The 25,585-nt window shown below is 47.4% G+C and overlaps 11 protein-coding genes across 11 annotated transcripts; 7 read left to right on the forward strand and 4 right to left on the reverse strand.

Moving 5' to 3' along the window:
• Positions 1-144: 144 nt before the first annotated feature.
• I302_106545 (uncharacterized protein) lies at positions 145-5,597 on the reverse strand (the record flags this gene model as incomplete). Its single annotated transcript, XM_019192805.1, has 27 exons — positions 145-236; positions 327-412; positions 529-602; positions 674-760; positions 844-977; positions 1,046-1,115; positions 1,186-1,263; positions 1,326-1,448; positions 1,517-1,635; positions 1,711-1,861; positions 1,921-2,045; positions 2,114-2,186; positions 2,249-2,391; positions 2,475-2,649; positions 2,718-2,816; positions 2,880-3,059; positions 3,128-3,335; positions 3,400-3,521; positions 3,582-3,752; positions 3,822-3,933; positions 3,990-4,135; positions 4,206-4,310; positions 4,375-4,528; positions 4,587-4,656; positions 4,761-4,917; positions 5,064-5,229; positions 5,320-5,597. 27 exons carry the CDS (start codon positions 5,595-5,597, stop codon positions 145-147), a joined length of 3,498 nt encoding a protein of 1,165 aa, XP_019045802.1.
• A 427-nt stretch (positions 5,598-6,024) lies between these two features.
• Positions 6,025-7,867, forward strand: I302_106546 (uncharacterized protein; the record flags this gene model as incomplete). The annotated part of the gene is made up of 3 exons (XM_019192804.1): positions 6,025-6,259; positions 6,553-6,870; positions 7,149-7,867. The coding sequence occupies 3 exons, from the start codon at positions 6,025-6,027 to the stop codon at positions 7,865-7,867; spliced, it is 1,272 nt and encodes a 423-aa protein (XP_019045801.1).
• A 649-nt stretch (positions 7,868-8,516) lies between these two features.
• On the forward strand, positions 8,517-9,379 carry I302_106547 (40S ribosomal protein eS28; the record flags this gene model as incomplete). The annotated part of the gene is made up of 3 exons (XM_019192803.2): positions 8,517-8,519; positions 8,625-8,669; positions 9,227-9,379. The coding sequence occupies 3 exons, from the start codon at positions 8,517-8,519 to the stop codon at positions 9,377-9,379; spliced, it is 201 nt and encodes a 66-aa protein (XP_019045800.2).
• Positions 9,380-10,203: 824 nt separating this feature from the next.
• I302_106548 (uncharacterized protein) lies at positions 10,204-11,037 on the forward strand (the record flags this gene model as incomplete). The annotated part of the gene is made up of 1 exon (XM_019192802.1): positions 10,204-11,037. One exon carries the CDS (start codon positions 10,204-10,206, stop codon positions 11,035-11,037), a length of 834 nt encoding a protein of 277 aa, XP_019045799.1.
• A 47-nt stretch (positions 11,038-11,084) lies between these two features.
• I302_106549 (uncharacterized protein) lies at positions 11,085-11,785 on the forward strand (the record flags this gene model as incomplete). The annotated part of the gene is made up of 3 exons (XM_019192801.1): positions 11,085-11,199; positions 11,300-11,392; positions 11,526-11,785. The coding sequence occupies 3 exons, from the start codon at positions 11,085-11,087 to the stop codon at positions 11,783-11,785; spliced, it is 468 nt and encodes a 155-aa protein (XP_019045798.1).
• Positions 11,786-11,910: 125 nt separating this feature from the next.
• On the reverse strand, positions 11,911-12,648 carry I302_106550 (uncharacterized protein; the record flags this gene model as incomplete). The annotated part of the gene is made up of 1 exon (XM_019192800.1): positions 11,911-12,648. One exon carries the CDS (start codon positions 12,646-12,648, stop codon positions 11,911-11,913), a length of 738 nt encoding a protein of 245 aa, XP_019045797.1.
• A 2,550-nt stretch (positions 12,649-15,198) lies between these two features.
• I302_106551 (uncharacterized protein) lies at positions 15,199-15,755 on the reverse strand (the record flags this gene model as incomplete). Its single annotated transcript, XM_019192799.1, has 3 exons — positions 15,199-15,383; positions 15,460-15,624; positions 15,677-15,755. The coding sequence occupies 3 exons, from the start codon at positions 15,753-15,755 to the stop codon at positions 15,199-15,201; spliced, it is 429 nt and encodes a 142-aa protein (XP_019045796.1).
• A 1,402-nt stretch (positions 15,756-17,157) lies between these two features.
• I302_106552 (uncharacterized protein) lies at positions 17,158-18,107 on the forward strand (the record flags this gene model as incomplete). The annotated part of the gene is made up of 2 exons (XM_065870295.1): positions 17,158-17,411; positions 17,480-18,107. 2 exons carry the CDS (start codon positions 17,158-17,160, stop codon positions 18,105-18,107), a joined length of 882 nt encoding a protein of 293 aa, XP_065726367.1.
• Positions 18,108-18,684: 577 nt separating this feature from the next.
• On the forward strand, positions 18,685-20,609 carry I302_106553 (uncharacterized protein; the record flags this gene model as incomplete). The annotated part of the gene is made up of 9 exons (XM_019192797.1): positions 18,685-19,058; positions 19,113-19,209; positions 19,262-19,310; positions 19,378-19,749; positions 19,807-19,869; positions 19,937-20,155; positions 20,255-20,329; positions 20,394-20,467; positions 20,526-20,609. The coding sequence occupies 9 exons, from the start codon at positions 18,685-18,687 to the stop codon at positions 20,607-20,609; spliced, it is 1,407 nt and encodes a 468-aa protein (XP_019045794.1).
• A 360-nt stretch (positions 20,610-20,969) lies between these two features.
• I302_106554 (uncharacterized protein) lies at positions 20,970-22,579 on the reverse strand (the record flags this gene model as incomplete). Its single annotated transcript, XM_019192796.1, has 6 exons — positions 20,970-21,134; positions 21,257-21,510; positions 21,575-21,642; positions 21,704-22,111; positions 22,229-22,318; positions 22,377-22,579. The coding sequence occupies 6 exons, from the start codon at positions 22,577-22,579 to the stop codon at positions 20,970-20,972; spliced, it is 1,188 nt and encodes a 395-aa protein (XP_019045793.1).
• A 388-nt stretch (positions 22,580-22,967) lies between these two features.
• I302_106555 (aspartate-tRNA(Asn) ligase) lies at positions 22,968-25,501 on the forward strand (the record flags this gene model as incomplete). Its single annotated transcript, XM_065870296.1, has 10 exons — positions 22,968-23,241; positions 23,405-23,497; positions 23,579-23,706; positions 23,769-23,858; positions 23,919-23,996; positions 24,068-24,145; positions 24,217-24,376; positions 24,441-24,527; positions 24,636-24,948; positions 25,102-25,501. The coding sequence occupies 10 exons, from the start codon at positions 22,968-22,970 to the stop codon at positions 25,499-25,501; spliced, it is 1,701 nt and encodes a 566-aa protein (XP_065726368.1).
• Between the last annotated feature and the right edge of the window lie 84 nt (positions 25,502-25,585).

Below are 25,585 nucleotides of genomic sequence, written 5' to 3' on the forward strand. Positions count from 1 at the left end.
CATACGTTGTTGGATCATCAATTCATTAATGTCATGACATATCTATAATTCACATACAGAAAAGGCATATACCCCAAAATGCATTCTCCTGCCTGAGGAATCACTGGACGAAGTGAAATTGAATTCCTATTTTCATTTCAAATCCTAATGCGCCGCAATAGAGTGCTTCTTCGAGTATTTCTTCAAACACGCCGATAAATCACCGTATCGTTGACTCTGCATCCTCGAATCGGGCACTAGGAGGGGCAGGACATACCATGAGCATAAGTATGGTGATCCATTCCATCTTCCAAACGCATCATTGAGAGAGGGAAAACCGAACTTACGATGAGCTCCATTATTGATAATCAATACTTTCATCTTTGGATGGTACGTCAATCCAGTCAATAACTTGGGTGTGATTAGGAAGTACCTGATAGCAACGACAAGGTGATCAGCTTTGACTCCCTGAGCATAAACTAGCTGATTTGACTGGAAGTGTGACTCCCTGAGCATAAACTAGCTGATTTGACTGGAAGTGGAACTCACTGTCCTGCATCTGCATCGCACGTCACTTCTACCAACTGATTATGCACTGCTCGTTCGGCTCTCTGGTCCATTCCCTATCATTTCCACGAGATATGTCAGCTCATTGTCTTGTCTTTCAGAGACATGATCTAGATTCCGAGCTTACCTGGTTGATCTCATCGACTAGTGAGAAAGGCGTTCGGGACATCTCAGAGAGGGACATGAGATACGTGACAGTGGCTAATGATCGTTCCTACAAATATTGCATCTTAGTCAGCTTGTGTCTCACCAGATTGACCATGGGGAATCAAAGTAGCAGTTGAGACTATCACTCACCCCACCCGATTGATGAGATCCAGTGAGAATAGCCAAACTATCTTCATCCCTGTACGAAACCAGAATCTCTATCCCCCAAGCAGAGAAATCACCTTCGACTCTACGTATCCTGACTTCTCCAGAGCACTTTACACCTGCATCGAGTTGCCAGATGTTAGCTGTACAACCCGGCACTAAGATGGCATAAAGAAAGACAGCTCACGAGCAAAAGCAGCCGAGAACTTGGCTGAGACAGCTTGCACAAGAGTCTCCAAAGCTGGGTCGAACATATCCTACATTGTTGTTCTCAGGATTAGCCCCCCAAAAAAGAAATACCACGATTCAGTGCTGAAAGAACCTTACCAGAGTTTTCTTGATATCTCTCTTCAGCCCATTCAACTCTAACTCCTCACGATCAACGATATCCTGAGCTTTGTCAAGCTGTGCACAACCTACGATGTTAGCTACTTCCAATCGGACTAGGATCCGAAACCATAGCTCACCTTGTCTTTATAGTCGTTATACCTAGCCACGACATTCCCAGGGATATTCACAGCCAACTCCAATTGCGCTCGTAGAGTCTGAAGTTGACCTTGCAATTCTTCCAAGGGAGGCAAGGACGAGACCTATCGATTTCAAAATATATCAGTCAAAAAAGCCATCTGACATCAAGTATTCTAAGCAAATAACATACATCTCTTGCTCGATTCCTAACTTCCTCTTTGATCTCATTAGGGGAATCTTGAATTGCAGTTGTGAGTTGCTGCCATTTGTTCGCGGCTCTTCGTCTCGCTTCGTCTACTCTGACTCCGGCTGAAAATACGTCAAGTGGGATAATCAGCATTGTTGCCTATCGACGACAAAACCACGACGTAAAAAACGACTTACCATCCTCCAAGTCCTTCTTAGCTCTATTCAGCATCTCATTACCCTCATTCAACCTCGACGAGACCGCTTGCTTGTTGATAGTGCTCTGCAGAGCCGTAAGAGCAGAAGTGACTATATCTGAGCAATTCTCAGAAACAAAATCACACGAGTCCTATCAAAGCCATATGATGAGCATCGTTTCTGATAGATTGCACAGGATCCAACACTCACAAGCCAAGCGTCCAGGGGCCTCAATCTAGCTTTGGCAAACTTCAATTTCTCCGCTTTGAGCTTTTTACGTTCTTCCTCTTGCGAAGGCTGAGCTTCCAACTTTCGTAATTTCTCCTTGTGTTGTTCTGCATCGATGCACCAAGGTCAGCTGACACATCTTTACACATGCCTCGTTAAGATCAGCTGGACTCACCGCAATCCGTAGCGGCTCTTTGCCATCTCTTTGCCTTCTCCTGTAACGCTTTTATCTCTTTCTCAAGCACGCCCTGAATGGTCAAAGGGATCAGCTATGATCATGGTATGTGTTATTCATGCAGGCATGACTCACAGCTTGCCTCTTGATATCTTCTCGTTCATCTGTAATCCCATCCAGCCTCGCTTTCAACTCTGAATGAGGTTGTTCTCTATCGTACTTGGTTTTCTTCTTCCTCGCAATTTCCTCTACTATCCTCTGAACAGCTTGATTGTCGACTATGATCATCCAACAATGCCATTCAGCAGGATGCCTGACTTTCTCAATCTGTGATAAAGCGACAGACAAGAACTGGACTCACCGGTACGGTTGAAAGCTCTGGCTTCCTGTTTTTGGTTCGTCCGGTGGACATGGTCTCTCCTACCGTACGCACTTTGAATTGCCGTCGTATGATCATCTCTCGTCGCCCAAGCTTTGATGCCCAATGCAGTGAGAGCATTGCCATCGACTTGAACAGAGGGTCGTTGGGTGAGAGCCTATCATAGTCTATCATTTAGCCTGTCATGCGCATCAGGTGTCGTTTTTGACGACGGAGACAACTCACAGTGGCGTGCAATCCAGATTGTTTGCAGAGATATGCAATTACGGCTGGTTCAGCGTCGACGTAATCAATTGCGAAACCGTCCATTCCCAGCTCTTGAAGCTAAGTAATGAACGATACTCATCAGCTTGGTGGAGCCGTCGTCGAGGATTCTATAGCACTTACACGCTCTGCATCACAAGGTCGACGGGGGTTGACTGACTCATTGGTAACGTCCTGATAGGCCAAGTTCAACTGCACTTTACCGCCTTCAAATCTTCTTCCTTGTACTATCCTGGATGGATATTGGGTATTATTCAGGGCCAGAAGTCGGTCGAAATCCGCTTGTGCTGTACATATAAATGTCTGCGTGGATATGCATAGATGGGTTAATGTATGGCTTATCACACATTGGTGCACAATGACGGACTCACCGATCTTTGCTTCAGATTCGTACATTGCTCGACTTGCCAAGCATAATCTTTGTTCTGTACAGTGACAGATATCATGGGTGGTTTGTGGACTGGCCCTTCGAGGGTATGCCCATTTTTATCGAGCCAGTCGAGCATGAAATCGATGGACGGATCCAGGTCTCTAGCGGCCCTTTCCTTCTGAGCATTGATATTCTGCAGCATCATTTGCCTAGGGGCAAGGATACCTCAGCATTTGCTAGAGGATATTGTATATTTCCGAGCGATTTGCTTACTTTTTATTCAAATCTTCTATCTCCTGATTCAACTCTCTGAACATCCTCTTATTATCTTCATATTCGTCCTTTAACTCGTCCAGGACGCCCTCCTTCCGACGATATTCCGTTTGCAGATCGGCCTGGCAAATGCAGTGAGATTAGCATAGCTTGTTCCACCATCTCGGTAGCATTCGACGCACCTTCTCTCTACTCTTAGCTCTGACTTCAGAATCTACCTCCTCTCTAGGTTCATCCAAGATCTTCTGACACTCCTCGATCCTACGAATCAAGCTCTCCCTCTCGTCTTGTCTTCGTTTGAAAGTCACTTTCAGACGTTCCAGTTGTCTATCTATGTCAGCGCTTTTATCGCCCTGTGTCATCACGCAGAGGATCAGTCACGCTTCCGTCTCCACTTGAGACCATCGTTAAGTGAGACTTACCACATCTCTGGCCTTGTTCAACTTCGTTCGCAGATCTTTCATCCCGTCTTTGTATTTCGATTCTACAGACTGAGCTTTCACTTCGTCCTTGTGTGCCTTCTTCTCCCAGTATCTGTGTATGGTGTGGTCAGCTGGATCCATTAAGGCGTTACTCCATCATCGACTCACTCTTTCAATTCCTTCAACGGCTGTCTTCTACCTTGGAGCTTGGTGTATCTTGCAGCTACCGTCTCTTTCTCTTTCTTCGCTTGATCGACAGCTTTCTTCAGCTCAGCATGCTGAGAAACGGCCACCACGTGCTCAAGTATTTCAGCCTATACACCAGATTCCTATTAGCTGATTGCCCTATATAATCACAATCGATGTGGTAGCTGGAGAACTCACTTCCATCTCCCTCGCTTCCCGTTCCTGGACATGTTCTACATCGGGTGCAAGGGCATCTACCTGAGCTTTCAACCTATCTCGGACGTTCACGTGGCCTTCCAAGGTCTATCTCCAAGATCAGCTTTCAATCCATATCAACAGTTGACGAGCAACAAAGAAGCAGAATTACATTGCCAATTTCCTTCGACTTTGCACCCTTCTCAACCAACATTTCATGCCAGTTGGTCAATCTCGGATCACCAGCCGCTCGCATCGTTTCCTTCAGTACCACTTCCGGGGCCATCTTGGCGAATTCGGCAACTTTGTCTTGGGGGAGGAAAGAGCTATAGGAAAGTGGTAAGTTGGTATCTCGTTGGCGCCTTGAAGACAAAAGCAACGTACCATAAATTGTTCGCCTGAATACCAAACCTCTGAACATATTCTAGGACCTCTCTTCTGGTACATGTTGATCCTATGTTACCATCAATATCAGTATATAAACATTCCCCTTCTGTCCTCGAACTTGACTGAATACTTTTCGTTTGGTTTGAAAGACGAGCAAGGAACGTCACTAACCATTATATTTCCACTCTGACTTCTCATCCTCCTTGTTGAATTTCCTCCATATGACGGTATTCCTCTTTCCTCTTTTCCCTTTTAGCTCAATCTCCACCATAGCTTGATCTGCACCTTGTTTGACATATGCTTTGAGCTCGTTCGCTCGACCCATGACCTGTGACAAGGTGGCCGATCAGTATCATCTCCAACATGAGATGCAAGGTTCGGATCGAATGTTACCATTCCAGCAGAAGACAAGGGTGAAATGTCGTGCAGATTGTCTTGAACAAAGGCGAGATGTTCCACTTGATGCGTACTCACCTTAGGAGGAAATCCAAGCCCTATAGCTATAGCAGCAGCGATACTACTCTTCCCTGTACCATTCGGACCCAATATCATATTAAGATGAGGTCCAGGTCTAAATTCGACATGGTCGTAGGTCATGAAATTCGTCATTTTGATGCGTACAACTGACCCAGCTACGTATCTGAATTAAAATGTATATGTATCAGCTTATTTAGGTATTCGCTCGAGAATATGTGTCTAACCGTTAAAAGGAAGATAGTCAAAGACCTACCCATCATCCCCCCTCTCATACTCGGGTTTAAAGCTAACTCTACCCCTCTCCAGCTGTTCCCCTCCTTCCCCGTCTCCATCAACTAATAACCCCTCATCATCATTCTCCTTCTCATTCCCACTGTTTAGATCATTCAAATCTGAATCGTCCAACTCTTGACTATCTTGTACCACCGTTTTCCTCCTTTTCGTTGGACTAGCTGATGAACTTTGACCTCTTCGTGCTTCCTCTTCTTCGTCCGAGTCTATGACTTGCGGTCGTTTTCGGACGGGTGGCATGATTACCACGACAACCCCTCTATTTCAGAGCTGGCTTGAGTAGGGTAAGTCGTCTGCGCTGATGAGAGGAGAGAAGAGGGAAGAGAGGAGAGGGAAGGAAAGTAATGTTCGTTCGTTTGATGGGTGGTTGAGTGGACGTGAAGTCAGAGCAAGGTGATACGCGTAATATTCAGGCACCGTATATACATACATTATCAGTCAGTCTCAATTCGATTCCGTCATCCACGTGGAATCGTTCGATCACTCCCTTCCACCCCTTCTTCCTGCTCTGTCAAGTAACGACATCATATACCCAACAACATTCAAACGAAATCATCCAGGCGATACCGAACCATCCACACCTTCCGACACCCTCAGGCGACTAAATACCCTTCTGCCTACCCTCTGGTACTTCAACCAGCTCGCCCAGTGGGCTATACCACCCACAATGTCAATGACAAACTCACCCAACCCCAATGCTATCGCTTCCTCCTCCATACCAATCTTACCGAAACCCCTCCCCTTCGAGAGGATAGACACGCACTCGATCAAACAGCAATTACACGATGTACTGGGTGAAGATGGCTTGCCGTATTGGAAGGCTCTCAATGGGTATTTGTTGGGTCAGTTGGCGAAGAGTGAATTGGAGGGGATGGTGAGGGGTTGGTTCAAGGGGGATAAATGTGAGTATGGATCTGGTTTGACCCAAATGATTCATCAACAGGCTGGAACTGTATCTCTCCATATCACCCTGTCCCCTGTGTCCCCTCAACTCTTGATCACTCGGATCTATAGTGGTCAGAACGTACTTCCTCATCACTCCAGGATTATATGATCTCGATGCCGAGGATCATCCTGCTCGTTCTCTGCTGTCCTATCATCATCTTGCCCTACGCGTTTGTTCCACTATCATACATCCTACAAAGATCATCCTGTAACCCGCAGTATAGAGAAAGAAGCTAACAATACCAAACAGTGGAACTACACAACACCCTCCTCCTCTCTCTCCTAAATAACGCCTCAATCCCCCCAACCCTCTATACCCCCATTCCAACTACTTCCGCCGCCCGCAAGAGGAAGAGGGTAGGTTACGACGATGTAGAGTACGATATTGACGAAGAGGTCATTCAGCCGAAAGGGAGAGTAACCAATTGGATAACGGGAGTGAATGGGAGAGAGAGGGTGAGAATTAGGAGGTCGGTATTGGGGAAAAATCATCAGGGCGAAGATGCGGTGGCTGTGGAAGATGAGATGGTTGGGGGGAGGAGGATGTCAGGTTGGGGTGCGCAGGGTAGTGAGTCGCTCTCTCTTTCTTTCTTTCTTTCTTGGTTATCCCCAATCAGGGTGTGAAATAGCCCACCAAGATGTTTTCGGCTTCATGATATGCGAAGGATGGCCAATTCCTTCTTTATGTCCTGTTGAATGACATCCCAAATTCAGTGTCCCTCTCTGGATTGCATTTCCTCCCGCTTCTTTATGAATTTCAATCTAAACAACTACACTTTTCAAGCCATCGCGGTCAATTCGACATCTTACCAAATCATAACTAACGAACCCCGTTTGCTCCCCCAGATTACCCACTCCCACCCTCATCTCCCCAAACTCGTCATCTCCCTTCTTCCTCCCAGCTCTCCCTCCGCCTATCGCAATACGCCAAAACCCATCAACTATCCCTCGCTCCAGACGCTACCTCCGAGATCGGTGAATTCCTTGCAGTAGGGTTGGATTCGCACGTCCAAGATATGTTATATGGGTTATTACATCTCACGGGGCATGATAGGCCAGGAATCAACACTATCAGACTATCGAAAGGCAGTCATATCGAAAATATACAGAAGGGTATCCAGGTAAACGGGGAGGATGATGCAAAGACCCAAGATGTAAGGGATAAAGACAAAGATAAATCACAGTCTCAATCGCATAAACTCGATCTAAACTCTCTCAACCATCTATTAATGTTAAATCCCACCTTAAATCCTACAATCTCACCTGTGATTCATAAATTACATTCCGGCCAAATACACCCTACGGAGGAACAACCAATGTCGACACCGGTGCCTGCCAATGGTGATGTCAAATCGCCCCTCTCGTCCACTAGAAGGAAAGGGCAGACGCACGACCTAGGTGGGAAACCCCGCTCAGAGGTGGTTATGAATAGGTTACTAGAGAATAGTCTGTTGAAGTTGGATAATGCCAAGGATGGCGGGACGGAGCAGAAGAAGGAGAAGAAACATACACTGCATTGGAAGTATGAGGATCCGGCTGTGTTACTTAGAGATTTCTTGGGATGAGTCGCTACCTCAATTCAAAGGAGATGGGGGAGATAGAAACGAGAAGTGAATTTGGATTTGGTTTTGGGTTGGGAGAGATGGTTGTGGGTTTGTGAAGCTGTTGTAGAATTTTATCATTGTACTGTATTTGTACGATGAGTTAGTGTTACACGAGATACCTTTTCTCTCGTAAGATTTCGTATTCATAGCATAGCATAGCAGATATATATTGAATTTATTCATCCATAAGTATGGATGTATGTGTGTCGCATATTGTGTGCGTGGGTGGTTGAGAAGAAGGATACTAGAATGATGAGAATGAGCCTATGCTAGCGAGTTGGTTTCAGCATGCATCCATGCCAAATTGGCTTCCTAGGACGTGCATATCGGACATAAGCTATCGCCGATGTAGTCCAAATGCCGCGACCTGCTTGATGAATCAGTGCCACTTTTGATCTCGTTCCTGAACTCTCCCCCTCATGTTTAACGGTACGGTGTACTGTATGGTGTAGGGTGTATGGTGAGCCACTCTGATTCTGCTAACCACCACTGCTACTGCTACCTGGCTCACCGTCAATCGACAATCCACAGTCTGTCAATTCCATTAAAACCTTTAAATCCTTATCCATCCTCTTACTCCCCCTCATCCCTCAATCAAAAGACACTCAAAATGGTTAGTACGACCCTCCCCATACACCTCTCGCCAGCTATCAGAAGAAGAAGCACCAAAGGAAGAGCAGATAGGACGGGATGCTGATACTCGTTCAACGTTATATAGGAATCTACCAACAAGCAACCAGTCAAGCTTGCCCGTGTCCTCAAGGTTAGTGTTGTTGTGTTTCAGGCTGGATCTGGCAGTGGTGTCTGGTAGTGGGATGGGATGTTACCCGGACGGATGGACTGGGCCAGAAGGTGGACGGCATGGAAGGTGGACGGGAGAGGTTGGATGACCTAGATGGTGACGATGGATAACACGAGGAGGATGGACGAAAGGACACAAGGGGATGATGGTGTGGGATGGGATTACGCTGGACTTGTCATGGGTCTGGCGTACTTCGAAACACCATTGTCTCGGATTGAAGGGTAGACGGACATGTGAGAGAGTTCGTTGAAAGGATGGCGTAGCATTATGTGCTGGAGATACGGAGGACTAAGGGTGTGAGAGTGTCGGATGGGTACGAGGACAGAATAGTCAAACAGGAAGAAGATGGGTCGAAGGAAAGATATCACTGCCAGATCCAGAGAACGTCGACGAGCTGAGAAACGTTGTTAAAAGAGGAATGTCATGCTGACTTTATTTTGTTCTTGTCCCTCCCTTACCTTACTCCCCTATCGCCGCTATCACTCACGTCAACCACTATCTTCATATCGAACCTACAGGTCCTCGGCCGAACCGGTTCAAGAGGTGGTGTCACCCAAGTCCGAGTAGAATTCATGGACGAGTCCAACCGATCCATCATCCGAAACGTCAAGGGTCCCGTCAGAGTCAACGATATCTTGGCTCTTTTGGAATCTGAGCGAGAGGCCAGGTGAGTGCGCCGCCTAATCTATCATAAGATATCTCGGAGGAGCAGTCAGATGGTGTTCTGTGGGAGCGCACAGCAGACATATCATCTGCTTCTCGTGGACATATGTCTCCAATGATATCAGTATGTGAATGAAACATGCTGATCTCTGTTTCGTATGATTATAGACGACTCCGATAAACACCTCCAACCGTTTAGAAGGGTTTCGTTTGCTTTGGGATGGGATGGGAACTAGAGGACGAGATACAGATACAGCAAGATAATTTGTACATTCTCTAGGTTCTTACTGTGATGACATTTCGCATTTCGACTACACCTAGGAATTTACTGTGGTAGCAGGATGGCATATGGGGTAGATGTTGGAACATATTCAGTTTGAGCTTGAAATGGGATGGTGTCAGCAGAAGGCAGTACGTTAATTGGAGTCTGCCTTAAGGCGTCTTGTTTTCAGCTTGTGCACTTTCGCAGCTCTGGTTCACGTTGAGAAACGGTTGAACTCTTTGTATCATGACTTATGCTTGAGGCTACAAGTATCTTGGTGGTTTCCTACGAAGCAGTACTAGTATGAGCATGCTTGAGCCGTCCATTGGTAATTGGTAAATGAATGACATCACACTGTCAACGTACAGCAGACGCGTATACCGCAGTTATATCTTGGTTGTACTTTCACACTTTCGCATCTTGCATCTGACTATTGTCTTGTCCATTCAGCCATATACGCTGACCATCCTCATAAACAATTCAGCATACAATCCCAGTGTTCAGCAGAACCAGCATCAACCCCTCGCTTCACGACGGTCGAGATACGAAAACACTGTACCATAATCGTTCATGTCAACTTCCATCCTCCCCGCCCCCCATAATCTCCCACACGCAGACCCACTGCTCTCGTACGTAGATCCACATCCAGAGCTAGAGCTAGAACAAGAACAAGAAGCATCCGAATCAATTTCAGAGTCAGAACAAAGCATCTCCTCCTCAGCATACCTAGCAGACCTAAATTACAAGATCAAGTGGTTCGGCCTCTTCGCGCTCGAGGACGATTTCTGGTGGGATTTCTGGTTATTGGTTCGATATCAGAAAGCTGAGTTTCTCGAAGAGAGAGGGGAAGTATATTCGTGGGGCCACGACGACGGAGAAGGTACAGAGGATACTACTTCTTCTCTTGGGGGATATTTGGCTGAAGGTGAAGATTACGAAGGAGAAAGCTTGGAAGGAGAAGATCAAGAGGGGGTGTTTGAGTATTTGAGAGTCACGAATCAATCGATTTCGAAAGAGGAGAGATCGGGTAGGATCGAGGGTTGGATAAATACCCAGATCGAAGGACCAACCACCCAAGGTCATATTGGATCAAGTGAACCTGTCACTCGTAAACGTACATCAGCTCAAAGTGAACAAACAGACAAAAGATACGAAGGACCACGCAAGGTCAAGGTCGGAAGAATCAACCCATCGAGAGAAGAAACATTGGGTAGGATTCAGAGTTGGTTGAATACTATAGGACTTGCACGGACATCTCCAGCAGCAGGATTTCACATCGAACAACGAACCATCGAACATATCGAACCGAGTAGACCGATCACTCGTAAACGCACATCGGCTCAAGTCGATCACAAGATCGTAGAGGGACAAGGACCTTCCAAACTCAAGATCAGAAAGATATAGAATTACCTACACATAAGCACCCTCTCTCAGAGTATCAGGCGTGCAAGATGTCACAGCCCTCTCCAATTCCCAAAACCACAACCTCTCTCCCCTCTGAACCTACAAATCAGACATACTGGGCTCTACCTAATACCATTGAACCTGTTCAAGTACTACCTGATCGTGAGTTACCCTCGTACTACAATCCTGGCTTTGATCTGAAGATTGAAGATCGAGAATGTACAGTAACATGCTGATGTTAACCGTGTGTCTATATGTATAGGTCATACGAAAGCTGATGCAGCTGGCGTCGAGAATATGAAAGGGAAAGAATCGGATCCCTCAAGGATGGGGGTATACGTATGTCTACTAGATGGTGAGTTAATGATGATCGTGGTCGTCACGATCTCCCTGCCCAATCTTGCGTATTCTATCAGAGCGGAAGGGCAACAGACGAGATAGTAAAGAGACCACATCGCTGATAGCTATATCTTAACCCCAATCATCAGATAGACCGCATCTCCACCCCTCATTACTCTCACTGCATAAACATCGTCTCAACATACATAAAATCCCATTACCCCCTGATCCAACCAACGACCTACCTACTTCTCAGTCTGCTGCGACCACACAAACGGTACAAGATGAAGATATCACCATGTCCTCATCTCCTGTACCTTTGGAAACGGAGACGAAAGCTGAATGGATCATGTGGAAATTCACGGAGGAAGAAGAGAATAGGAGGAAAAGCTATCTACCACTTGCATAGCGGATCGTATGTCATATTCATGTCAATCGACTGCATCGCAGTTCATGCATGTGGGTTAGAGTACATCGCTCAAGAATAATCAGATTCAAAAGTTTCTCTAACCTCATTATTTGACATAAGGATTTCTATCTCCTCCCGGAATATCTATCACAGAAGTGAAGCTGTTCCTGCTGTTCTTCCGAGGCAGCAGAGGGCGTAGGATCATTCACGATCGTCTCGGAATGGCTGTGATCTGCGATATCAAACCCGGAGTCGAGGTGTTCGTGGCTCTCTTCCAAGGGCGTAGTGGACCCATTCGAGATCGTCTCGGAATCGCTATGGTCTCCGATATTGACCCACGAGTTGAGCGGTTCGTGGCCCTCTTCCAAAGTCGCAGTAGAGCCATTTGGAATTGTCTCGAAATCGCTATGTTCTCCGATATTGACCCCGGAGTCGTGCTGTTCGTGACCCTCTTCCGAGGGCGCAGTAGAATCTCCCGAGATCGACTCGGAATCATTTCGGGCTCCAACCATAAAAGACGCAGCGGAATCGTTTGGCGATCTCTCGTCATCAACAGGTTCCACGATCGGTGTGGAAGGAAGCTCCTCAGTCTTTGGAGGGAATGGAGTGTCCTTTAACAGCGCTTTGAAACGTTCACGACGATCTATCAATTCTTCGCCCGGCCCTCTACAATACGAATCTTGCCAAGTAGGAATCAATGGACTGCGATGGTAGCTAGGATGGCGTTCGAACATCTGTATATATTCCGGAACTTGAGCGGACTTGGCTAACCGATCTGTAATTTTACTGAGAACTTCCTGATAGCTGTTATAAGCCGATGACAGTTCTGTCTTTATTTCGTTATCAACAGCCGAGCTGCTCATGATTTGGAAATATTTGTCCTGATCTACGTCCAGTATCGATGCACACCCGTGATTTAGCCCTACTGTATCCACATAGCAAGAGGATCAATTGGCCTTCACTGACCTGAGATTTCCGGCGTGAGTCTCATATAATCGTCAAAGACTTTCACCATCCTGAAAGCAGCCCCGGCTACACATCAAGACGAATGTACGATTGATGCATCAGCTGCCTTCCCGAAGTGTATCGATGATTTTTGCCGCTTACCCCTCTGAGTGTCCAATGTCGAGAACGCATTTTGGTAAATGCTCCGATTTCCTGAGGGAACACGGCCTACAATAGGGTGAGCAGTAATTGTCGGTCAAGTTGACACAACGCCAGGTATCGGACCGACATCAATGACAGAGGAGATGAATTCAGGATACAGCATAACACTTACCAAGGCTGCCCTCAGAGATTTGCCGATGGTCACTCATGCCTGTCGTTGGGAAAAGTGAAATAGCTCACTAAACAATCAGGAGAAGAGTAACTTGCTTGAAGGCTGATGGTCGAGTGGCGAAATACGAAAACACAAGAACGATACGTACCGATACACCGTTCAGACCTTTCTGCACATCCAATCAGTGTGGTCGGTCTTCTGGGCCCTGTACCTCTTTTGTGAATTCTGGTCAAGGATCCGAACGCTTTCTACATGAGAAAGTCACATCGCAAAAGTTCAACTAAAACGACAAGTCCAGTTGAGAAGCATGAAACTCGGATCGCTCCTTTCTCCCTTCAAAGGTCTCGATTCCCCTGGAAAACACCATGCGTTCAGTGCGCCACGAGGTCACACACGATTTTTTGTGCTATCGATGACATGGTCTGAAGCAGAATTCGACAGGAGTAATTCGACAAGAATCTCCCTTGCTCAGCACGGAATGCTGTCAAGGTCATCTCTTTCAGAATGCTGCATCCAAAGTACTGGCCCAATGCATAATGAGTCACACGTTCGGACACTGTAAGGTGGCATGGATGAGTAAGACTATAGGTGGCCCATCGAATCATGTAATCAACAACCTCAAGAGCAGCAAAAGGGCAGCCTTGTATCAATCTCCACCTTGGCTCTAAAGTTGAGAAAGTCCGTTAAGAGATTTAGTGAATTCTCGACGGCTAGAATTGAATCTAGATCCAACGTCCGATTTCAATGATACCAGATAGTCGCTCAGAAGTGGGACTGTCGTACCCGAAAGAAGGTCTGTGGGCTGCACAATATTGGCAGGTCTTCGTGATATGTCGAGTAGGGTGGGCATGAAATCGTTGAGTAGTCCGCGGTGAGCATTGTACTTTGATTTCGAGTTCTTTTCGTTCTTCGAGGTTTGTCCTGGAGTCCGCTATCGCATAATTGTATGTTTCGATTTCTATGGATATAACAGGTCGTAACGCTGGTGATCAGTCGCCACCTGTACACTCACAGAGATTAACTCACCCGGCTTTGAGGGTGAAAATTGCGCGACATCATCAAGTTGACAGAGATTCTCCCAAGCAAGCCCTGCAACCAAGAGCGGTCGGTGAGCGTGTGCATTGTGAAACTTATGCTCCTTACTGCTTTATTCATCTCGCTTCGCGTCGGGAAATTCATCCTCATATCCGCTTCGATCTCTCGGAACGGGAAGGTGTTCACCTGCGTCCAGAAAGGTCAGTACGGGCTGGGTCATACTTTCGTACTATATAAGGAGAGATTCAGGTCCTAGGATTATCATCAAAGATGGACACGAGCGTACCTTGGGGCTTCTCGCCTTGAATAGACAGCTTGGTGAATTTATCCTCCATTGCGTTCTAGCTGATGTGATAATATGTAGGCAGTCAGATGTGTTATGAGGACTGATCATGTCTGTTGCCACTGGAGAAGCTCTTATATATGTGGTTCACGAGCGTCGCCAGCCTTGCCCATACCATCGAATCCTTTGTAGATACCAATCCTTTCAAGAAGCATAAGACGCCAGATTTTGTCACAACACTCTGGGAAGCCTGCGAATCCTTTATGAAAGTATTATGACGACACCAGCTCGAGATATCTTGCCTTTTTTTGTTCGCTCGAGTGGAGTCCCTCAAAGGATGGCAGGTGAAAGGAATGGCGGTCCTTCGAGCTGACGATGAATCTGACTTACGAAGGGCAAGGCCGTCCGAACAAGCTATTCAATGCGACAGGTTTGAGCCCTGTTTGCCACGTCTCAGAGCGTGTTGCCTGTCATGTCCCAGGAAAGCCAGCTTGGCCGAAAGGTTCGCAGTCAACGGTAAAGGATGATGTTGTACGTCCTCCATAAATCGGTTACCAGCTGCATGGAAAAGCTCAGAAACATTCAGAGCATCACTGAACTGGGTTTCTTTTTCTCGAAGAAATCATGTTGGCTGACATTCACGCGTGTATATATTGAACACTCTCACATCTAGACGTAGGCATCAATTCTTGAAAATCACCAAATCCCTTAGATTCTTCAAGTCCCATGCGAAGCACCAGAATCGAAAACGCGGGGCATCGTCATCACATATTAACTCCTGTGATACACAAACCTAATCACGTATGAGGCAGCCACTCAGCTTGAGGATGAGGATGTGGGTTCCCAGTGAGAAGGGCGCTTCCTCCAAATCTCATCTACGGAGAATGGCATCCAGCCAGTATCGAACAACTGGGTGAAGGCTTCTCGCGCCCAAGTGCATTGGTAACCTGATGGTGAGTTCATGAATCCCACGCATCTATCAGCCCAGTTCTTGGCTTTCTCTGATGTTCGAAGACGCAAGGTCACCCTTTTAGCTCATCATTCCTATGGCAAATATGAAGAAAGAGCATTGCTCACCTTCATCAGTCAAATGCTTGCTGGATTTGCTGGTGTCATCACGTTCGCTCGGCACGAGCGTGTGTAACACTTCGTCAGTATATGTCACGTAGTCCTCCCATTTTTCGCTCAAACCTTTGGCGGTTCCAGCTTGAGAATTGGCGTATCGTTGATATGCCTCGACCACTAACAGATCCGATCAGTGTGGCCTTACAGAGTGGAAGAACGATAAACTTACGATCTTGTGGTAAAAGTGGCTTTTCCCTTTCCCACATCTGGGCAGCGACGGTCTCTTGAGCTGGAAATGGAGCTGACATGTTTTGCGAGTTGAGGCACTGTATGTAGCAACTCTGCAAGGCGTTTTTCGGAGGAGAAGCGTTGGCTTTAGATTTCAATCAAGGGGTTAATTATGAGAAGTGAGCAGACATGATATTTCATTCGAGAGGTAGCTGTAGCTCAAATTTTTTCATCTTCTCCTCCTTTGATCGTTGACCTTTCTGGCAAAACTTCAAAGTCAGTCGGTTATCTACGTTGACTCGTGTCCCATTCCCTTCACTTGAGACCGTTTCCGCTCGTTTTGTGGAGTAAAATATGCAGTGTGGGATCGAACAGTTCATCTCAAATAATCACTTGGGATCGTTAACTCCGATGTGCAAGGTGAACTCCCTTTCAGGTGGATAAAAGCAGCTGACCTCATACGGTCCGTCAAAGAAAGATACTATCGGGAGTATTGTTGCGAACGAAGAAGAAAGAGAGATAGCCCGAGATGTGAAGCTCATACTGGTGTATTTCCGCCTCTCCCACAAACACACCGCAACACAGCATTCTCCCTTTTACGTCCCCATGAAAGGAGATACTAAACGTTACACGCCTCCATCGGCCAGCCATTGGAAGGGGACTGAAGGGTTCCGATGGAGTCGCTCGATCGCATGGCCCTTAGGAATTTTGTTGAGTTTAACATCACACTTCCCCCAGTACGAAGCAGCGTCTCACTGATATCTGGTGGAGACTGGGTCCACTTCGACCGGCTTTCCGATTTCCCTAAAGGACTGCCATGGTTATCATTGAGGTCCTGCCTTTGAGATATCGTAAGGGGTCCTTGCAATTGGACTCATTACAATGAAGACGACTCAATGATCTGTCGGAGTTGCATCTCTCCGGTCAGGACTGTCGACAAAGGATCAAATCTTGTGCGTGGGAATCTTTAGATTCTTCCGTTCAAAGATTGCTGCGGATTGTCATGCACTTCTTGACTATCTTATCCGCAATCTTCTGATATTTTCATTTTCATAAGATGATCTTTGATGACGACCCCTTGGATTTACGATTGTTCGTCCCCGACCCCGATCGCAATTGAAGGGGGATTTGATTAAGAGCTAATCGACAAGCCGGACGAGCTATAAGTGTCAATTTGCAAGGGAGGAGATACGATTAGCAAATTGAGATACTTGCTTTGTGCTTTCGTTCGCAAGAACAGCTTGTACCCTCTCAAGCAGGTATAAAAGCCTTATTCTAGCGTTCTCAGCGTTCTCTCCTCCCTGCACGATCTGTCAAACTTCCCCTCATTCCCCATCCTCCTACTTTTACTATATCAGCATCGCTAGTCACTATCTACAATATGAAGTTCACTCTCGCTTTTAGTATCATGACTCTCTTAGCTTCTACAGGTGGGTTGATGCCGGCTCGATAGTCTAGCCGACGCAACAACTTACTAAAAGAATGTTCTTTTCGCCTACAACAGCTATCACTGCCATTCCCCTACCTAATACCGAGGTAGCTGCTCCCGCCACTAGCGCCGCTGCTGCTCCTGCTGCCCCAGCACCCGCTGCCCCGGCCCCCTCTGAAGACTGCGAGGAATCATCTTCTGCTCCCCCAGGCTGTTCTGGCGAAGACTGTGGAACTTCTTCTAGCTCTCCAGTAGAAAGCTGTACTGGTGAAGATTGCGGTACCTCTCCCTCTGCTCCAGCCGAAGAGTGTGGTGGAGAAGGATGTGGATCACCCGCTGCCCCTGTCGCTCCTGCTGGTACAACCGGTGCTGCAGCTATGCCCACGTCGGCTCCTGCCCCGCTCCCGACACTGGAAGCTCAGGTGGTGAATCTGGCGATACTGGCGGGACCCCTGCCCCTGCTCCCGAAGCACCCGCCCCTGCTCCCGAAGCACCCGCCCCTGCTCCCGCGCCCGAAGCTCCCGCAGCTCCTGTCCCAGAGACTCCTTCTTCAGGATGCACTGGCGAAGGGTGCGAGTCACCTTCTACCTCTCCTTCCAGTGGTGGTTCAGGATGCACTGGTGAAGGGTGCGAGTCACCCTCCACCTCTCCATCCAGTGGTGGAAAATGCACTGGACCAGGGTGCGAAACCCCCGACTCCCCATGTGACGAACACGGTAACCCCATTGGTGGCGGTGGCGGTGGTATGCCGGGAGGTCACAGTGGTTCCTCTCCCGTGGGAGGTGGATCTTCGCCTGGTGGAAGCAGCGGTTCCTCTCCAATGGGAGGTGGGGGCGGGAAATGTACTGGAGCTGGATGCGAGACCCCTGACTCCCCTTGCGACGAGCACGGGAACCCTATCGGTGGTGGTGGAGGAGGAGGTAAACCAAGTGGTGGAGAGAGTTCGAGCCCCTCTACCCCGAAGGAAGGCTCCGCTCCTCCCGCTGGTGGTGCCGGTATGTAAGGATAGACCTTCAAAACTCACTTATTGAGTAGGCGCACCAGTACACAGCTCTTACGTTTACAATTCCCCACCGGACATTAGCAGAGAAGTTGCTGTGCGGCTGTTACCTGTCTCCTTCTTGTCAGATCGCACCTACTGGACATTATGCATTTCGTATTCGTGTCAACGGCCTGGAAACAGTATCGTTCAGTAAAGGTAACCTCCAATCCAGGTAGCAACAACCCCAGCCGTGGAGTGACTATCGACCGCATTCGATGTGCTGGTCCGATGAGTAGATAGTCGTTATCTGTTAAAGATATAGTCGGTGAACTGAACAAGCTGCATAGACTGGTCGGCAGGTAGAACGAGAGGACCAAAGGTGTAAATCCCGCCAGCAGCGAAGCAAATGACCGAGACCACGTGATTACGGACATTGCCGAAGTAAGGTTAAATGCAGGAGCTCGGTTAAAGCGAGTATTGAAAATCGCTTCATATAATGGGCTTGGTGCTTCTCGTCTTACGTTCTTGCTTTTCTGTATTCTCGAATCCGTTGCTTGTCAATAATAACAGCACTTGTACAAAGTCTTTCACTCCCATCATGTCAACAGAGAATGAGATAGAGCTAGTAGCAGTCTCAGGTCGAAGCTCTACTTTTGACGGTACAGTGGAGACTTCGACCTCCAAGGACGCGCCAGCTATGGAGACCGGCAATGCCGCCGTACAGAGTCAAGAGCAGCTCAATGACCATTCGATAGAAGCTCTTCCTCCTGTGGATGGCGGCAGACAGGCATGGTTATTCCTTCTTGGAGCGACATACATGGAAACGCTGATTTGGGGCTTACCATTTTCCATTGGTATCTTGCACGTCTACTGGACCAACACGTTGTTCCAAGGTCAGGGGGCTTCGGCGATCACTCTAGCTGCTACTTTACAAACGGGGCTGCTTTATATGGGATGTGCTTTCTTCGGTCCGTGAGTAATTCGTTCTGCTTGCTGTGTAGGTGGGTACTGACCGCGATGATGCAGAATATTCGCAGCGATACCTAGATGGACGAAGACCTTGCAGGTGGTGGGGTTAATTATCGGTTCTGTATCGATGATCTCCAGTGCCTTTGTAACGAAAGTGAGTAAACCATTAATGCAGGTCGGGTTCAAGCTCTGAACTTTTAATCTAGCCATGGCATCTTATCGTTACCGTTGGGATATTCTATCCCATGTCATGTGGTGAGTCTAGTACCTCCCCAGTAATCAGCACATATACGCTTCCATTAACGATGTTCCTGTCAATCAGCATGCTACTTCCCTTGTGCCACTCTGCTGTTCGAGTGGTGGCATGCCCGACGAGGCTTTGCTTCGGGAACAATGTATGCCGGTACCGGTGTGGGAGGAACTGTGTTTCCGTTCATCATGCAAGCTTTATTAGAGAGGTTCAGCTACAAGGCAGCGATGATAGCTTTGGGTTTGGGATATCTAGTCACAGGATCAATCGCGCTCATACCCATCAAGCGTAGAGTTCCCCTGTCAAGATATGACCAAGACGGCAGAAGTAGGATCAGACCTAAGATCGATTGGTCATTTGGTAAAAGGAAGGCACTGTGGTTGGGCATGATGGTCATTGGGGTGACGAGTCTGGGTAATTTCGTTCCTAGCTTGTGGTTACCTTGTGAGTCCGATAAGGAATCTCGCTCGTACACGCCAAGAGCTTATTTTGTTGTTGAAGCCTACGCCGATGATCTGGGTCTGCATAAGCCGGACGGTACGGCTCTAGTCGCTATCTTAAATGGTGAGCAGCTGCTTGAGAATTAGCTTTCTGTGTGTCCCTGAGCTGACTCCCACACTCCCACTATTAGCTGCTACTGCTATAGGAAACGGACTACTAGGATACCTCTCGGATAGAATGTCGCTAAGGTCGACAATCTTCATCTCATGCGCTGGAAGTGCAGCGGCTTGCGCGTTCTTATGGGGATTTGGGCAGAATTCAGGTGTCTTGGTCACTTTTGCGATCGTCTTTGGACTTCTTGGACCCAGCTTCTCGGCTGTCTGGTCGAAGATCATCCACCTTGTCTCGCGTGAGTTGTGGGAAATCTTCAGTTAAAACTGCACGAAGGGACTGTCGTCCGTCAGTCTGCCGGAGATACTGATCAATTTTGGTTTGACCACGCCCATAGGCGATGATCCTGCGGTCACTGCTCTCACTTTCTCCATCTTTGCTTTCGTGAGAGGTGTTGGGAATATGAGCTCGGGTATGTCGTCATTTTCCTTGTCGCATGCTTGACAAGCATGGACTGACCTCACTTGAAACGGCAGGTCCAATCTCCGAATCGCTGCTGAAGTACGATGTATTGAGAGGAGTCATTGGGGCTTACGGGTACAAAAATTATGTGGGTGGAGGATCATGATGACAGTCAGCTTCATTATAGCTAAATCACGGATTAACAGGGAATCCTTCTCATCTACACGAGTGTCACGATTCTCACTGGTGGAGCGGCCGGCTTTTTCTTCAAACAGGTTCAAAGTGTCTAAATAGATGAACTTGAGGCTATCACAATGACAACGACAGAGCTCAATATGTGTTTTCATCGAGTGTCGTAGTTTGATGGCTTGAACAATCACCTGTCAGGATCAAGAAAGCGGGAGGGTAGATAAGGACATTAAAGATCGTGCGTTCAACCCAATGCGTCATTGTAAACCCCATGCAGTAGTGACATCTCGTAGTATTGTAAGCAAATCATAAAGTCAAATATTCACCAATCATGCATATGTATGCGACTTTAACTTGGATCAGGGGGACGATAAGGATCCTCCGAACTAGCATAGCTGCTGCGTCTATCAGAAAACGATTTGAGCTTTCCAAGCTGAATCCCAGTATTATTTTAGAGGCGCTTAAGCCTTGATACCATTCTTCTCATCGTCGACTCTAGCTTCCTCCAACTTTTGCTTGAACAGCTTCTCAGCGTTGGTCCATACTGGTTCGGTGGCTCTTTGTGGGAGACTAAGGATGGTGGGTAAGAGGTCTTTGGAGAATTGTTCCGAGGCTTCTCTTGGGAGCTGCGGCGGAAACGGATTGTCAGCGTTGATCAATTGTAAGAAAAAGTCTCGGTGAAATGGGGCAATTTCGATACGTTCGAGCAGACCGCGGAGGACAGCATGATCCGTTCACATAAACTCACGAGAGTAGGTAAATGATCAATGGAAACTACAGTACATCTCCTTCCGACACCCTTGGTATCTACCTCAACAGTTGGTTCAGGGAAGGTAGTGTTGATATCGTAGATCGGGATAGGGTTGTGAGGGTTGGTAGTATCACATGATACGTCGACGACCACAGCCAATTTTCTGGCATCTCCTGCTTGAGCCATGAATTCCGAGGTGATAAATTTGGGGATGGGTTGGGAGAGGTAGATACAGTTTACGAAGATATCGACTATGCTCATAGAGATAAGCTAAGACCCATCAGGAAAAGGTTCGACGATGAACTAGCTACCCACCATCGAGGATCTCTTGGAATGGACCACCCTTGGCGGTTTCAGCCATATCCCACTTGACGATGTTGTCCCTACATATCATATCAGTCAGCATTCCCATCATTTTGCACGTTATTGGCATGTACGACTCACTCAGACAATCCAGCCTTTCTGAACAAGTCAACCGCACCACTACCGCATCTACCAAGCGCACCAATAACCAGAACCTTGACATTCTCTACACCACCCTTAACAGTCTTGAGCGCCTCAGACACCTCAGCGACCATAGCTTGTTCGTTCTTGTATGGCTTGAGTCCCTTGAGCACACCTTTACCACCATCCTGTTGTTGAGCTGCCAAAGCCAAAGCACCCGCGGCGGCACCGGCGAAACCGGCGTGGAAACCGAAGGCAGCTACTCTTCGCTTGGTCTTTGGGTCTTCGAGGAATTCGAGGTCGTACAATGTACCTTTGCCTTCCCGGAATCGTCGGAGGACATCGGTCCATCCGCCTTGTTGTTTGTAGCAGTGGGCAAATTGGATGTGAGTGTGGGGGAGGGGGTCGCTGGAGTGGGCAGTTAGCACATAAGATAACAAATTAGTAGAAAGCATGACTTGGATTTCTAAGGATGTGTGTAATGAGTTTTGATGGATACGGAGTCTGGGTAGGCGTCTTACTCACGTTGACTCTGGGAGCTCCTTCAAACCAATGATAGGGACTTCAACGGGGGCACTTGGCCATTCATTGTTGGGTACGAGCTTACATCCGACGCTACGCCCACCTCAAAACGTCAGCTGTGTATATCTACACTTTGATAGAGACAGCTCACGCTTCAAACTCCTCGTCATCGAAGATTCTTTGAGGATCCCTCTCAACAAACACCTCAAAGTTGTTATCGAGCAAAGTCTTAGCGGTGGTAGGGGTCAAAGCTGATCGATGTTCGAAAGGTTTCTTCTCGCATCTCAACCAAATGGGTTGTCTTGGTTGAGTCTCGGCGGAAGTACCAGCTTGTTCGGGGGCAGAAGCAGCCATATTGATGTGAATATTTCTTGATGGGTGATGAGGGTAGTAAAGAAGATGAGAGATGGTCAGAGAAGCACTGTTATATATTATTTTGTGACGGAATGGTTCTTTGATTCTTTCGGATTCAAGCGTAACTGTAAACGAGCGAGTCGATCACCTCTGTCATCGGAACTTGCCGCAGAACCATGACGTGGCAATCTATGAACTTGATAAGGGTGATCTCCTTTGTTTACGTAACTCATTCCGTGGTTAGCCGAATTCAAAGTCAGTGAATCCGAGGGTTGAGTCGTTGAAATTCCATCCACAATCTACAGGTCGAACGCAACATTCCTTCCCTTCTTCTATCAATCTTGAACACTCCACTTTAAGGATACATATCAGACTGAAGCAAACGACCATGTCAGAACCAGTCCCACAAGAGACTCAAGCCGTCCCTCCAGCTGTGGAAACCACCACCGCTCCAGCTCCCACCGCCGAAGGGGACGCACCAGCCGGACCATCCAAATCCGAATTGAAGAAGCGAGCAAAGGAAGCTGAAAAGGCCAAGAAGGCTGCTGAGCGAGCTGCGAGAGAAGAGGAGGAGAGGAAAAAGAGGGAAGCCAAGGAGGCTGAAGATCATGCGAAACAGAACTATGGGAAATTGCCTTTGCACCAAAGTCAGGAGAGGAACCGTGAGTAGTTTGACTGTTTGATGGGATGTCTGAGCACCGGAAAGCAGAGCATGGACTCTATATTCGTATATCTCTGGGAAAGACGCTCATTTGAACAAACGGGACTCGATGTTATCGCAAACGGGGTATCCTTTGCTAACATACCATCGGTACATCCTCACAGACCGAAAATTCCTCAAATTCTCTGAACTCTCCCCAGAATCTGTAGGACAAAGGGTAGTCTTCCGAGCAAGGATGCACAACTCCAGAGCTCAAGGTGGGTTTGGCTTTACTACTCGGACTGAGATATCATCTTCCTCGTACAGGACGTCTTGCTGACGAACATGGGAATGACCAGGTGCCAAGATTGTCTTCCTCGCATTCAGACAACAAACCCACACCCTCCAAGGTGTACTCGTCGTGTCGGGTGAGAAAGATGAGAATCAAGTATCCAAGCAGATGCTCAAATACTCTCAGCTCATCCCTGTAAGCTGGTTCTTTTTCGAGCTGTTCCAGGCAGAGTAGCTCACATGAGAAAATCCTTTTAGTCCGAATCTATCGTTCTCGTCGAGGGTACTATCAAATCTGCCGAAGTGAAGAGCTGTACCATCACCAACTACGAAGTTGGAATTCACAAGGTACGTAGCTAACGTTTTCATTATCATGCGAATGTCAAAATAGCTAATAGTTTGGATTAGCTCTTCACCGCTGTCGAAGTTGGAGACCTCCCATTCTCAATTGACGATGCCTCCCGAGCCGAAGCTGATTTCGAGAAGGTGCGTCAATCTCAGCGAGATTATCCGCACTATACCATAGAATGTTAGCTGATGGGTCAATCATATCGCAGGCCGAGAAAGATGAGAACCTCCAATACTCCCGGGTCGCTCTTCCTACTAGACTTGACAACCGAGTAATGGATTTGAGGGTGAGCCTTCCTTTACTTGGCTTCGAAATCGCCGTGCGATAGCGCTTTGCTGACTGTTTGCATTTTGGTAGACACCAACCAACCAAGCGATCTTCCGAATCCAATCTGCGGTGGGCCAGCTCTTCAGAGATTACCTCAATTCTCAGGGATTCATCGAGATTCATTCTCCCAAATTACAAGGTGCCGCTACTGAGTCAGGTGCGAGTGTATTCAAAGTACAGTATTTCAATGGTGAGTCAGCTCGGAAAATGTATTCTTATGGCTTGTAGAGCTGATTGTGTTTGATGATGTGCAGGAACCGCTTTCCTCGCCCAGTCGCCTCAGTTGGCTAAGCAGATGGCTATCGCTGGTGATCTCGAGAGGGTATATGAGATTGGACCTGGTGAGTCATTCTTCCTGTAGTCATTCTCATACTCAATATCACTTGATATCCTATTGACATGTTTACTTCCTGAAATCGTGGTTATGCTGACTTGATCTCTAAACACAGTCTTCCGAGCAGAAGATTCCAACACCCATCGACACATGACCGAATTCATGGGTCTCGATCTCGAAATGGCCTTTGAAGAGCACTATCACGAGGTCCTCGAGGTCCTCGACGAAATGTTGAAATCCATTTTCAAGGGATTGCAGACCAAGTTCAGCCATGAGATTGAAGTTATCAAGAAACAGTTCCCACACGAAGATTTCTTGTTCTTGGATGAGACGCTCAAATTGCCTTTCAAGGAGGGAATTAAGATGTTGAAAGAGGCTGGAGCGAAGGGGAGCGATGGTGAGGAGTTGGGAGAGTTGGATGATTTGAGGTGAGTGGGGTGGTGCTTCTCTCAATTTCAGATGGGGATGAGGTATAGACGGGCGAGCCTCAAGGGAGAGAACAGATGGTGTACATATTTGCTTGACGCTTACTTCTTACGGAACATATAGAAGTGTTCGCTAACATGTCTACCCCTTCACAGCACCGAAAACGAGAAATTCCTCGGTCGACTTGTTCGAGAGAAATACAAAACCGACTATTTCATCCTCGATAAATTCCCTCTAGCCATCAGACCATTCTACACCATGCCTGATCCCACCGACGATACCCTCTCCAACTCATACGATTTCTTCATGCGAGGCGAAGAGATCTTATCGGGTGCTCAGCGAGTCCATGACCCCGCTTTCTTGGCGGAGAGAATGAGGTCGGTGGGTATCGACCCAGCGAGCATGTCGGGTTATCTCGACGCGTTCAAACTTGGTGCGCCGCCTCATGCGGGAGGAGGGATAGGGTTGGAGCGTGTGGTGATGTTGTTTTTGAAGTTGGGTAATATTAGGAGAGCGAGTTTGTTCCCTAGAGATCCTAAGAGGTTGAGTCCTTAGGTCTGGATTGGTAGGTTGTAGATTTGAGATTGGTAGGTTGATAGATTTGAAAGATCAGAGAGCATGCAATTCATGTGAATGATC

The sequence above is a fragment of the Kwoniella bestiolae genome, chromosome 5, assembly GCF_000512585.2.
Source record: "Kwoniella bestiolae CBS 10118 chromosome 5, complete sequence".
Taxonomy (NCBI): domain Eukaryota; kingdom Fungi; phylum Basidiomycota; class Tremellomycetes; order Tremellales; family Cryptococcaceae; genus Kwoniella; species Kwoniella bestiolae.